Raw genomic sequence first — 14,263 nt, forward strand, 5'->3', positions numbered from 1 at the left:
CAGAACCTGCCGCTTGCATGGAGCGGTTACCGGAGCGTCGCGAGGAGCGGGAAAGGCAGCGGAAGGTGAGTATATAATGATTTTTTTATTTTTTTAATTATTTTTTACAATCGATTCTTTTACTATTGATGCTGCATCAATAGTAAAAACTTGGTCACACAGGGTTAATAGCGGCGGTAACGGAGTGAGTTACCCGCAGCATAATGCCGTCCGTTACCGCTGGCATTAACCCTGGGTGAGCGGTGACTGCGGGGAGTATGGAGCAGGCACTGACTGCGGGGAGGAAGGAGCGGCCATGTTGCCGCCGGACTGCGCCCATCACTGATTGGTCGTGGCAATGGTCGTGGGTGTTTTGCCACGACCAATCAGCGACTTGGATTCCATGACAGCCAGAGGCTGCGACCAATGAATATCCGTGACAGACAGAAGGACAGATGGAAGTGACCCTTAGACAATTATATAAATAATGAGAGCAGCAGAATCCGGAATATTGATGGATGAATTATTCTAACTATGATCATTTGTTACCTGGACTTTGGGAGGATCTGTTTTACAGCAAAGAATATGATCCGGCAGGTATGTCAGGAATTCCCAAACATAAACTTCTCGTGGTCATTGAACTTTTAGGAGTAACATATAGTAATTACCAGACATTTGGTATTGTTAAGGAAATTCATACATCCCATCCTAGTTTACAGAGAGGTCTAAATTCACAGATTTTCTTGTATGAGTGCTATCTGTGGTTTTCAAGGATAGCACTCGAACCTACGGTTTCCTATGGGGCTGTGCACATGTCCGATTTTTTTTCTTGGACTGAAAATATCAGAGACATGTTCGATTTTGTTTCGGATCAAAATCGACAATGCGTCGGTGAAAAAAATCCGATATCCGTGTGCGATTTGATTTTCACGGACTGTCACATAGGAGAAGGGGGAGAAACGGTTTTATTTTCCATGTACGACAAAACCGGATGACACTCGGATCACACTCTGATCAAAGTCTGATCAAAATAATCGGTCGATTTTTCTCGTGAGAAAAACGGACGTCCGAATGAGACCTATAGAGTCAGCCCAGGCTTAGTTCACACTAGTATTGTATCGTTGCGTTTGTTCCTGAAAACTAAGTATCATAAAAGATCGGTTTCCTAATGATTCAGACGGAAGAAGAGGGGCCATATTTTTGTTATTATGGGGTCTGCTATGTGTGTACTCCTAGGTGTCAGTGTATTCATCTATCTATCTTTGGTTATTTCTCATTTTTATTATTATTTTTATTTTCGCCTCGCTACATTCTTATCCATCATTTCTTTTAAATTCCTAAGTAATTAGACACTCACGGTGACTTTCTTTTTTCTTGCTCTTCCGCTTCTGGCAGGATATCTTCCCGAAATTCTGTGTAGAGTTGCAGAGTTCCACAAAGTTTCCAGTGAGTCCAGAGGTGATTGTTGCCGAAGTCTTTATTTTTCTGCTCCGTAAACCATCAGGTTCCTCTGAAATCTTCCATGTGTCCTCCCGGCAAACATTCCCATATTGTAATATTCTTTCTGGTAGTTGTCTGCAGATCTGGATTTGATTCCTCCACCAATGATGTAAAGTGACAATAAGGTCCCCTTGACCAAAACTGAGCATCTCCAGGGGATGAGCCCAGTGTAAAGTCAGTTCCACGGCACCATAATCTGTTGTGAGACAGAGATTGCCTGGCGCAAAGGTCAGGGATGCGTTTAATGGGGAATGGATGGGGCTCCGCAGCCTCGGCGCGTAGAGCAGACTGTGTCCCTGCGGAAAGAGAGAGAGACACAAAGCACACGTGGTTAATTCCCATACGCCCAGGTGTCTGCCCAAAAGTATTGATCACTGTCCAGATCCCAAATCCCATCCAATCAACATCATAGATAGAATAAATGGTTTCAGTAACGACGAGTAGACCCGCGTCCTGCACAAAGCGTAACATTTCGTCAAGCAGGATCCCAGTTTGTAGGAACCCTTGAAAATTATACATTCCTTTAAGCTTATGAAAGTCATTACGATGGAGGAAGAATGTGGAGAGTTGGATATCAGGCCCATTAATCTTTTTTTTTTTTTTTTGGTCCAAGGGCCAAATTAAAACTTTTTACCATTCTCAAGGCTGTATTAAACTTAAAGGTATTTTTTTTACCACTTTGATATTGATGACTTTTTTCAAGATAGGTGATCATTGCCAGATTACTAGTGTCCAACACCCACCACGTCCACCGATCAGTAGTTATCCTCTTTATCAGAGGTGCGATATAGTCTATGGAGCAGAACATCTCTCCATTACACTGTGCAGTAGCCACTGCCGGGTCCTGCAGATCAGTTTCCATAAAAGTAATAGGGGATATTCTGTAGCATCTGGCAGCGGCCACTACACATTGCGGCCTCACTGTGGTGTTCGGCTCCGTACACTGCTTACATCAGGCCCCCGGCAAGCACTGCAAATGTCTATCTGACATTGATGACCTATCCTAAGGCTAGCGTCACACCACCGAATTTACTCTCATCCGAGAGATTATGCTAATCATACTCTGATCAGAGTGTGATCCAATTTTCTCTGATGAGGAAAAGATTGAAAAAACATTTTCTCCATTCTGTCAGTTCGTGGAAAGTGGACTGCACTCGTATTTAATCCGAGTGCAGTTCGATATTTTTTCCCCACTAACTCATTGACTTGCATAGCCGAGTGCGATGCGAATATCAGATGCAAATCGTGCATGCTGCAATTTTTTTTTTTTCGGACAGGCTCTATCCATGGAGAAAAACTGACGTGTGCACGGTCCCGGTTTTGTCGGATAACACTTGGACCGAAAATACGGTTGTCTGCACGAGCACTAAAGATTGGTCATCAGCATAAATGTGATGTAAAAACCCCTTAAAAATGTATTCCAAATGAATAGTACATTCCATAAATATCTGATAATTATTGGATTCCATTACTAGGACTTTTACTGATCTGGAGAATGGGAATCCCACGCTAAATAGAATTTCCAAGGAAATGTCAAAATGGACTCACAAACGCAATAATATCCATTGTAATGTATGAGAGATACAAAACAGCCAAACTTTTCACCTCCATCATAAACTATGAAGGACAGAGACACATTTACGCACAAACATATTTTCCTTTCTCCCAAACACAAGAGGATGGCTGGGGCACGCGCACAATGGCGCCGCAGACCTCGTCTCCCGCCCCCAGTCTCCCGCACCCTGTATGTTTTAGAAGAGGGGCGTCCCTTGGACCCGAAAAGATTGTGCACCCCTGTTTTCCAGCATTAGAACACCAAACACACAGATCAATGTGAAAGTTCATATGCAGGGAAGGGCGAGTTGGAGTAGATCCCTCTTGTGTAATGTCGTAGACAAGTTAGGACACAGCGTTCATCCCGCGACTTATCCTTCTCCAGGCAGGAATCACTACATCTGTTCTCTCGCTACAGAACATTTATTAGGATCTCGATTTAGGATATTTACTTTTTCCAAACAATGGAAGAATATATTTAGCAGACTATAAGAGGTGAAGGAATACAGCGGTCCATGATGTGGGTATCCTGGAGGCATCCATGGGGCCCCTGGAGAGAGGAGCCCGAATTCTAGTGTGTGGTGGGAACCTGCACAATGATGTGGCCTCCACGGAGGGGCGGACATATCGTAGGTGCAAACTGTGCAGAAGGTAAAGGGGCCACTACCACCTCCGAAACATGTGGAATTGTCGCCTATGAAGAGCTATTGGACTGCGAAAGGCCCTTATACTGTTTTGGCACACGGCCCTTGTCTGTCTGTGTCCGCCAATGGATGGCCCATTGGATGGCGCGTTATGCCGCGGTCTAACGTAGTCCGTTAAACGGGTTCACACAACGCAAGTGTGAACCTAGGCTTTGTTCACATGTCCAGTTGTCATCTGTTAAAAAAAAAATAATTCCTGGATCTATTACAAAGTGGAGCGAAAACAGGTGCAGACTTTGGTGTCCATTTTGCATCCGTTTTTGTCCCGTTTGATTTGTTTTTGATAGAGGTGCCATGAAGACGGATCTGTTAAAGGCTGACCTAAGAGATGACCATCCGTTATCATCTGATCCTCATAGACTGATAAAATGATACCGGATGTTCTCCTTTTTATTGGCGAGACAAAAAAGTTGAGCAAATCAAATTTGTTTATCCAGCTGAAAAACGGATTGCAGTCAAACGGAGAAGTTTTTGGGCCGTTTACGTCCCTCTTCAACTGAATGTATCCCGCACTGGATCATTGTAGATTTGTTTTATATCATCCCAAAACATATTAAAAAAAAAAACACAGAAATAACTACTGCGCATGTGAACAAAGCCTAAGATGTCTCCCTACAACCTCACGGGTCATTAGTTAGATGGGTGGTGGTGGCAATCTATGCGGCGACCGTTCTCTGCCGGAGAAGAGAATATCGGAAATCTTATTTAGTTCCATAGAAAATCGAAATCAAAGCTAAGAAGATGCCCTGGATGAGAAGAAAGAAGAGATCTCCTCCATGCGCCTCATTCATGGCATCGGTCTGGGGGGGAATCATCACACCTTACCCATAATATGTCATATCAGGGAGTGCGGCACCGGACCGAAGAGAACGGACGCGTCGCTGAATGCAGAAAACAACACTGATCTTTCTTTTCTAATGTAAGGACACTTTTTCCACTACCATAAAACAAAACAAAAAATCAATGCCAAAATGGAGAACACATAACAGACAATAACCCGGAAAGCTGACACTGTGATCTGTGATAATAATGTAACAATAGGAACCGCACCACAATACCCTGCACAGCAATTCAGGAACTTCAAAGGACGTATTAATGAAAAAGACCAGAAAAGCAAATATTTACCGACATCTGCAGTCGGATTTGGTATTTTATTTCTTGGCAGGGATTCTGACAGATAGGGTTAACTCCACATCTCAGACTTTTTCTAAGCCCAATTTCACTATCCACCCTCCAGGGCTGCACTCCAAACAGTTTCCAGCACAGTAAAAAGCGTCTCAGCGCCGGTCTGGGATCTGCGCAGCAAAGTGTCAGCTCCTTGGGGCAGCGCTGGCGGAACTCCATGAAGTGCAGCATTTCCAATATGCGCTGATCTCACTTGTACTATGTCTGAACCATAAACCGTCAGTTTCAGAGTCCAAGTGGTTTCTTAAAAGTCCACAATGCAGACAATAATGTAACATTCAGATAATGTGATTGTTTATAAGTACAGACATAAAATAAGGGAAGAAGCCCTCCAGGTCCAGTGTATGGAAAGTGGAGCTATTAAAAGAGGGATTTATGTCAAATTATAAAAATATCTCAGAATCAAAAGCTGGGTGACTGCCCTGTTCCATGCCACCTGCCTTGTTCCATGCCACCTGCCTTACTCCATGCCACCTGCCTTGTTCCATGCCACCTGCCTTGTTCCATGCCACCTGCCTTAATCCATATCACCTGCCATGCTCCATGCCACCTGCCCTGTTCCATGCCACCTGCCTAACTCCATGCCACCTGCCTTAATCCATGTCACCTGCCCTGCTCCATGCCACCTGCCCTGTTCCATGCCACCTGCCTTACTCCATACTACCTTCCCTGCTCCATGCCACCTGCCTTACTCCTTGTCACCTGCCCTGCTTCATGCCACCTGCCTTAATCCATGTCACCTGCCCTGCTCCATGTCACCTGCCTTGCTTTATGCCACCTGCCTTACTCCATGCTTTCTGCTCTGCTCCATGCCACCTGCCTTAATCCATGTCACCTGCCCTGCTCCATGTCACCTGCCCTGCTTCATGCCACCTGCCTTAAACCATGTCCCCTGCCTTGCTTTATGCCACCTGCACTGATCCTTGTCACCTGCCATGCTCCATACCCCCTGCCCTGCTCCATGTCCCCTGCCTAGCTCCATGCCACCTGCACTGATCCTTGTCACTTGCCCTGCTCCATACCCCCTGCCCTGCTCCATGTCCCCTGCCCTGCTCCGTGTCCCCCGCCCTGCTCCATGTCCCCCACCCTGCTCCATGCCACCTCCTGCACTGATCCTTTTCACTTGACCTGCTCCATGCCACCTGCCCTGCTCTATGCCACCTGCACTGATCCTTGTCACTTGCCCTGCTCCATGTCCCCTGCCCTGCTCCATGCCACCTGCACTGATCCTTGTCACTTGCCCTGCTCCATGTCCCCTGCCCTGCTCCATGCCACCTGCACTGATCCTTGTCACTTGCCCTGCTCCATGCCACCTGCCCAGCGCAGCCTAGTCCTCCTCTCCTGAGCTCTGTGGCTCTGCACCTACCTTGCTCTCCTGCCCTCTCTTGTAAGCAGACTGATGCTTCTCTGATCCACCCCATGGCATGCTCTGGGATAGAAAGCCTTGTGCTGATCCTATCCTATGCTGAGCTCCCACCTCCTGGGGGGATCCCTCCCCAGATCTGCCTGCTCTCACTTCTCAGCATCTCTTGCAGAAGAGAACAAGGATAAATAAGACTTTCAACAATCTTATAATAAAGCAGCAGCACAAGAAGCAGCTGGAAATGTCTGAAATACTTCTGGGTTTTCCACATTAACTTTTTTATTTTCCACTGTGGATTTCCATTCATTGCATCGTCTGACGGGATCTGTCGGGTTTTTGGCTTTAATTCAATTAAATAAAACTAATTGAAAATGAAAATAACAGAATTTATTTTTAGAAACTCCTAGAAATGTTTTTTTGTTTCTTTCAAATGCAGTTTCTTTTTTTGTTTTGCTTTTTTTAAATATTATTTTTATGATGACTGATAGAGGGGAGTTTTGGTTTTTTTTTTTCAAAATATGCAGAGTTGCACAACAGTTTTAAAGGGGTGGTCCGAAAAAAAAAATGTAAATTTTATCCTAAATGCTTATTTCCATAAATGCCATTATATGAACTATTTTCTATTATACTTTAATGAAAATTCGCTATCCTTCCCTAACTACACTAACTGTTTTCTTCCGGTTTTTTTTTTCTGTCTTCTTTTTAGAACCCGGGTGCATGCTTTAATACTGCACTTAAAGGAATCTGTCATCAGGTTTTGTCTACCCCATCTGAGAGCAGCATGATGTAGGTGCACAGATCCTGATTCCAGTGATGTGTCACTTACTGGGCTGCTTGCTGCAGTTTTGATAAAATTCCTTTTTTTTTCAGCTTTCTGCCAATGAGTGGTAGGGGGCGGGGTTGGACAACATTGCAGCACGTTTATTAGACCTTCAATGAAAATCTTCTGGTAAAACAATGATTTTATAAGGGTATGTGCGCACGTTGCAGATTTGCCTGCGGATTTTTCTGCACTAAATCCGCAGCTCTTGGCAGAAAACGCAGGTGCGTTTTTTGCATGGTTTTGATGCATTTTTTGCGTGGTTTTGATGCGGATTTCGATGCGTTTTTGTATGCGTTTTTGAAACCTAAATAAGGATGTATTGGAGCGCCCCCAAGGGCAGCGGGGTACTCGGTACCGGGTTCTTCGGTTCACAGGGGGAATGTCACGGTGGCTGACCCGGTCCATGGCCCTTGGGACGTCCGTTTTAAAGGGAAAGGTCTTTAAGGGGAACGTTTGTGACTCCACCTGTGGTATTCGGTCAGGGTGACCGACGCTGCTTAGGGGTCCGCTGGGGTGATGTTATGGCAGCTAGATGGTATACCTTCCCACAGGTGAAGTGTGTCCCCAGGGCTTCCCAGTATGTAGATGTTGAATGGTGAGAGGCGCAGTAAAGAACGAGGACACAGGGTTGCAGTCTCTTTACCTTTACTGAAGACTTCAGCATCCACATTCCAGAGCACCAGACCACAGGGTAGGCAGAGTCCGGCCGGTTTGGAGGTAAATCCAGAGTCCCCTTGTCCAGGTAGAAATTAGTAGCCTTCCACTAGCACCGTGTTGCTGTAGTACCTTACTGCTGAGCTTCTCATAAGGTCCTCACAGATGTTGTAGATGTTATGTCTCTCTGTCCCCCAGATGGATAGGACAAACCCGTATGACCGGTGGCTTGAGGGGTTTTACAGGGACTCCATCATGCCCCAGCCTCTCGTGGGTGCCACCTTGCCTCCTGGGTATAGGGCGGGCAGGTAATGTGAAATTAGCTGTCCTGCCGGTCTCTGGAGCAAGGCATAAAGGATCATTGCTCCCTAGGTGTTCCGGCTACCGGGATCCTGCGCCTCAGAAGGAGGCAGCCTGTGTAGGGCTGTTCCCCTCCTGGAATCCTCACCTTTGACGTCTTTCACCCTCTCTGCAATACAGTTGTCCTTCAGTGTCTCTTTCTAGAAGCTGCAGCTCTCAGGGCAGGCACAGCTCCGTGTCCTTCTGTCTCGATCTGTGACAGGATCCCACCCCTGTCAGGGACCAACTACTTGAGCGAAGCTTAGCCAGCAACTAACTTCCTCCCCAGGCAACCAGTTTTACCTAAGTGTGAGGAGTGCACTAATAAATAGGAGCAGAGCTCCCCCTGGTGGCCTGGAGTGTGAAATGTGTTGCATGTTTGTGATACCTGGATTCAGTTGTCCTTCTTTGCCTCCAAACGTAACACCACTCCCCTCTAGAGGAGAATGATATCACTGCAACGACCAGGACCGTGATGTCATTTCTTGTCCAACCTCCTCTTTTACATTTGTCCAACCCAGACTCCATTAGATAGATAGATGTGTAGATATATAGAAGGAATGAGATAGATAGATAGATAGATAGATAGATAGATAGATAGATAGATAGATAGATAGATGTAGATAGATATATGGACAGATTGCATCAGTTTTTCACTATTTGCAATGGATCCGTTTTTTCAAAAATTCGCCGGATCCTGCTTGACGGAAACAAACTGATGTGTGAAAGTAGCCTAACTATCCATATATCCATATACATCTATCCATCAGGCAGGATCCGGTGAATTTTTGAAAAAATGGATCCGTTGCAAATAGTGAAAAACTGATGCAACTGATCCGGTTTTTTTTAGAGAGAGAGAATGGAAGATGCGCATGATTTCAATGGCAAAAATTCATGAAAAACCGGACTCGGAGGCCAGATTCATCATTTCACATCTCCGTTTCATACGTTTTTCGCCAGATCAGTCGCTGTGTGTTTTTTTCGCCGGACAGAAAAAATGTTCCTCTGTATGTTTTCTCCGTCCGCCAGAAACAGCTTTTCTGACGGATCCGGCAAAAAACGGATGAAACGTGTGGCCATCAGGCGCAATCCGGCGCTAATACAACTCTATGAGAAAAAAACGGATTCAGCGGGAAAAAAAACTGATCCGTTTTTTCAAAACTCACCGGATTGTGCCTGAAGGCAAAAACCTGATATTTGAAAGTAGCCAGATAGATATATGGATAGATATATCTATAGATAGATAGAGCCATAGTTTTCCATCCATAGATATATCCATAAATATATAATAGCAAGGCCTATGTTTCTTAAAGAATGTTTAATTAAAAAAAAAACGAAAAAAATATGGCGTGGGCTCCCGCACAATTTTCTGCTCCAGAGGGGGGAAAGCTGGCCGGGGGCCAATATTTATAGCCTGGGAAGGGGGTAATACCCAAGACACCTCCCAGGCTATGAATATCAGCCCGCAGCTGTCTGCGTAGCCCTTACTGGCTATTAAAATAGGGGGACCCCCCCAAAAAAATGACGTGGGGTCCCCCTATATTTTATAGCCAGAAAGGCTACACAGACAGCGGGCTGATATTCATAGCCTAGAGAGGGGCTATGGATATTGCCCCCCCCCCCCACACCAACCCCTCTCTTCCCACTCCCGTGTAGCGGTGGGATATGGGGTAATAAGGGGTTAATGTTACCTTGCTAATGTAAGGTGACATTAAGCCCGGTTAATAATGGAGAAGCGTCAATAAGACGCCTATCCATTATTAATCCAATGGTAGTGAAAGAGTTAAAAAAAATGACACAGCCAGAAAAAAGTATTTTAATTTTCTTAATTTAACCATACTTACCATACTCCATCGCCTGCAAAAAATTTAAAATAATAAACCGTATACTCCCTGCCGATGCAGTCCAATTAATAACGAGTGTCCCACGACGATCTCCCCTATAGAACAGTGACATTGGGTGATGTCACTGCTCTATAGGCCTTCAGTGACACACTGACAGGAGACAATGGCTCCTGTAGTGTATCACTGAGGTTACCTTAGTTCAGAGTCTCACTTTATGGCAATGCTGCATGGGAAATTTCTCACACAGCAGTGCCACAAGTGAGACTAGGAACTATTTTTTATAGTGGAGGAGGAATACAGTGCGGAAGGATACCTTCCGTCATTGTATTCCTGGAGCCCCTGGAGAGCGGTCACATCAGCTGATGTGTCTGCTCTCCACGGGAGATCGTCGTGGGACACTCATTTTAATTGGATTTCTGCGGATCAGGGAGTATAGTGTTTGTTTATTATTTTAATTTTTTTTACAGGTGACACTGGCTTCAGGGATCAAGGTGACAAGGTGATGTGAGTATGTACTCTATGTTATATGTACTGTATTTCTATATGTATGTGTTGTATGCTATGTATGTATTGTATGTTATATGTTGTATGTTGTATGTACTGTTATATGTTGTACGTTATATGTTGTATGTTCTGTTATATGTTGTATATTATATGTTCTGTTATATGTTGTATGTTATATGTTGTATGTTACATGTTGTATGTTGTACGTTCTGTTATATGTTGTTTGTTATATGTTGTCTGTTGTATGTACTGTTATATGTTGTATGTTATATGTTATATGTTGTATGTTCTATTATATGTTGTATGTTATATGTTGTATGTTCTGTTGTATGTTGCATGTTATATGTTTTATGTTATATGTTGTATGCTGTATGTTATATGTTGTGTGTTATATGTTGTATGTTCTGTTGTATGTTGTATGTTATATGTTGTATGTTATATGTTGTATGTTCTGTTGTATGTTGTATGTTATATTTTGTATGTTATATGTTGTATGTTCTGTTATATGTTGTTTGCTATATGTTATATGTACTGTTATATGCTGTATGTTATATGTTGTATGTACTGTTGTATGTTGTATGTTATATGTTGTATGTTACATGTTGTATGTTGTTTTGTATGCTATATGTTGTATGTTCTGTTATATGTTGTATGTTGTATGTTGCATGTTGTATGTCGTATGTTCTGTTATATGTTGTATGTTATATGTTGTATGTACTGTGATATGTTGTATGTTATATGTTGTATGTTACATGTATGTTCTGTTATATGTTGTATGTTATATGGTGTATGTACTGTTATATGTTGTATGTTATATGTCGTATGTTCTGTTGTATGTTACATGTTGTATGTTCTGTTATATGTTGTATGTTATATGCTGTATGTTATTTGTTGTATGTTGTATGTACTGTTATATGTTGTATGTTGTATGTTCTGTTGTATGTTATATGTTGTATGTTCTGTTATATGTTCTGTTGTATGTTGTATGTTATATGTTTGTGGGGTTTTTTGTTTTGTTTTTTTTTACATTCAAAACATTAGCCGGATGATAGGACTACTACTGTCCCATCATTGGCTAATGTGTCAATCACTGTCACTGCAGCAGGCATAGCCCGAAGGGACTTGTAGTCCCATCGGACGATGCCTGCACACACACACACACACACAAAAAAAACCCCGCACAGCCCCAACAGCTCCGCACAAATCCCAGATAGCCCCGCACAGACCCCCGGCAGCCCGCACAGACCCCCAAGAGCTCCGCACAGACCCCCCGGCAGCCCGCACAGACCCCGGAGAGCCCCGCACAGACCCCAGAGAGCCCCCGCAGACCCCCGACCACCCCGCACAGACCCCCGGCAGCCCGCACAGACACCACCTGCACACACATACACGCACAGTCTCCGCCCACCGGCTTCCCCTCTCCCGATCTGCAGCGTTTCACCCGAAGCTAAACAGCAGATCTTTTTTACATCTGCGGTTTTGCTGCAGATGTGCCCGACTCAATGCAAGTCAATGGGTGCAGAAACGTTGCAGATCCGCACAAAGAATTGACATGCTGCGGAAAAAAACAATGCTGCGTTTCCGCGTGTTTTTTTTCGGCAGCATGTGCACAGCAGATTTGGTTTTCCATAGGTGTATATGGTACTGTAAACCGCATAGGAAACTGCTGCAGATCCGCAGCGTCAAAAAACGCTGCGGATCCGCGGTAAAAACCGCAACGTGTGAACAAGGCCTCAAAATTACACTAAGAAGCCCAGTAAGAGACAAATCTCTGGAATCAGTGTCTCTGTCTCTACATTACACCTTTCAGAGAAGGTGACAAAAATCTGGTGACAGATTCCCTTTAAAAATAAAAATTGAGGGTTTTTCTTAAATGCATCTTTCAGGCTTCCCATAGAAGACTATATATACAAAAACCGCACAGGGGGTATCAGTTGTCATGAAATCCCATCCACTTTACTTGGACAGTTCTGTAATCATTACCATCACGTGTATACATTTCTCCAATACTGATTTTAGTCTGCTCGTAGATGCTTGGCATGGGGCAGAGCATGCAATGCTTTATATGCCCTTACACCAGGCTTCGTGGAATGTGGGTAGGGGTTCTTTCCCAGGGTATTAAGGGTGGGAATTGTAGACTTTGTATAGAAAATAACATTTGTCAATAACTAAAATACAGGCTTGTTCTGCAACATCAGAAGAAAGGGTTTTTCAGCGTACAATTTATAGAGGACAGTGATACATGAAAGATGACCTCAGAACATCAGATAAAAGCAAAAAAAACTAACAATATAGACTTTATCATATGTGGAGCCACTGTCCCCTATAAATCTGCGAGCACAAAACATTCATAAGATTTACAGTCATGACCGAAATTGTTGGCACCCTTGAAATTGTTCCAGAAAATGAAGTATTTTTCCCCGAAGATTATTGCACTTACACATGTTTTGTTATACACATGTTTATTTCTTTTGTATGTATTGGAACAGCACAAACAAAACAGATAAAAAAAGGTAAATTGGACATCATTTAACAGAAATCCCCAAAAATTGACCGGACAAAATTGTTGGCATCCTCAACTTAATATTTGGCATTGTACTCTTTGCAGTAAATAACTGCAATCAATCACTTCCCATAACCATCCACAAGCTTCTTACAACTCTCAACTGGAATTTTGGACCACTCTTTGTTTGCAAACTGCTCCAAGTCTCTCATATTTGAAGGCGCCTTTTCCCAACAGCAATTTTAAGATTTCTCCACAGGTGTTCAATGGGATTTAGATCCGGACTCATTGCTGTCACTTCAGAACTCTTCAGCTCTTTGTTTCCATCCACTGAAGTATGTTTGGGGTCATTGTCCTGCTGAAAGACGCATGACCTAGGACGCAAACACAGCTTTCTGACACTGGGCACTACATTGCGACCCAAAACCCTCTGGTACTCTTCAGATTTCATGATACTTTGCACACAGTCAAGGCACCCAGTGCCAGAAGCAGCAAAACAACCCCCCAAAACATCTTTGAACCTCCACTATATTTGACTGTAGGTATTGTGTTCTTTTATTTGTAGGCCTCTCTCCGCTTTTGGTAAACAGTAGAATGATGTGTTTTACCAAAAAGCTCCAACATGGTCTTATCTGTCCACAAGATACTTTATCAGGAGGTTTTTGGCTTACTTTCATAAATTTTGTCAAACTACAGTCTAGGTTTTTTATGCCTCAGTGTCAGCAGCGGGGTCCTCCTGGGTCTCCTGACATAGCATTTCATTCAAATGTCAACAGATAGTTCATGCTGACACTGATGCACCCTGAGCCTGTAGGACAGCTTGAATTTCTTTGGAACTTGATTGGGGCTTATCCACCATCCGGACTATCCTGCGTTGCAACCTTTCATCAATTTTTCTTTGCCATCCACGAAGATTAGCTACAGTGCCATAGGTTGTAAATTTCTTGATTATGTAGTGCACCGTGGACAAAGGAACATCAAAATTACTGGAGATGGACTTGATACCTTGAGATTGTTGATATTTTTTCTCAAGTCCTCAAACAGCGCTCTTCTCCTCTTTCTGTTCTCCATGCTTAATGTGGCACACACAGACACACAATGCAAAGAGTGTGCCAACTTCTCATCTTTTTATCTGTTTTCAAGCGTGATTTTCATATTGCTCACACCTGTTACTTGCCACAGGTGAGTTTGAACGAGCATCACATGCTTGAAACAAAATTGTTTACCCACATTTTTGGAAGGGTGACAACTTTGTCAGACCCATTTTTGGCGTTTTGTGTGAAATTATGTCCAATTTGTCTTTTTTTCTCT

General features: G+C 43.6%; 1 protein-coding gene across 1 annotated transcript in view; it reads right to left on the minus strand.

Moving 5' to 3' along the window:
- Positions 1 to 6,347, minus strand: part of ARTN (artemin) — a 54,110-nt gene extending 47,763 nt beyond the window's left edge. The window contains exons 1-2 of the mRNA XM_069738035.1: positions 6,289 to 6,347; positions 1,337 to 1,775 (exon numbers count right to left, since the gene is read on the minus strand). Of these exons, the coding sequence (XP_069594136.1) occupies positions 1,337 to 1,628 (292 nt within the window). The 5' untranslated portion in view covers positions 1,629 to 1,775; positions 6,289 to 6,347. The remainder of the gene's footprint in view (positions 1 to 1,336; positions 1,776 to 6,288) is intronic.
- Between the last annotated feature and the right edge of the window lie 7,916 nt (positions 6,348 to 14,263).

This window comes from Ranitomeya imitator, chromosome 8 (assembly GCF_032444005.1).
Source record: "Ranitomeya imitator isolate aRanImi1 chromosome 8, aRanImi1.pri, whole genome shotgun sequence".
Lineage (NCBI taxonomy): Eukaryota > Metazoa > Chordata > Amphibia > Anura > Dendrobatidae > Ranitomeya > Ranitomeya imitator.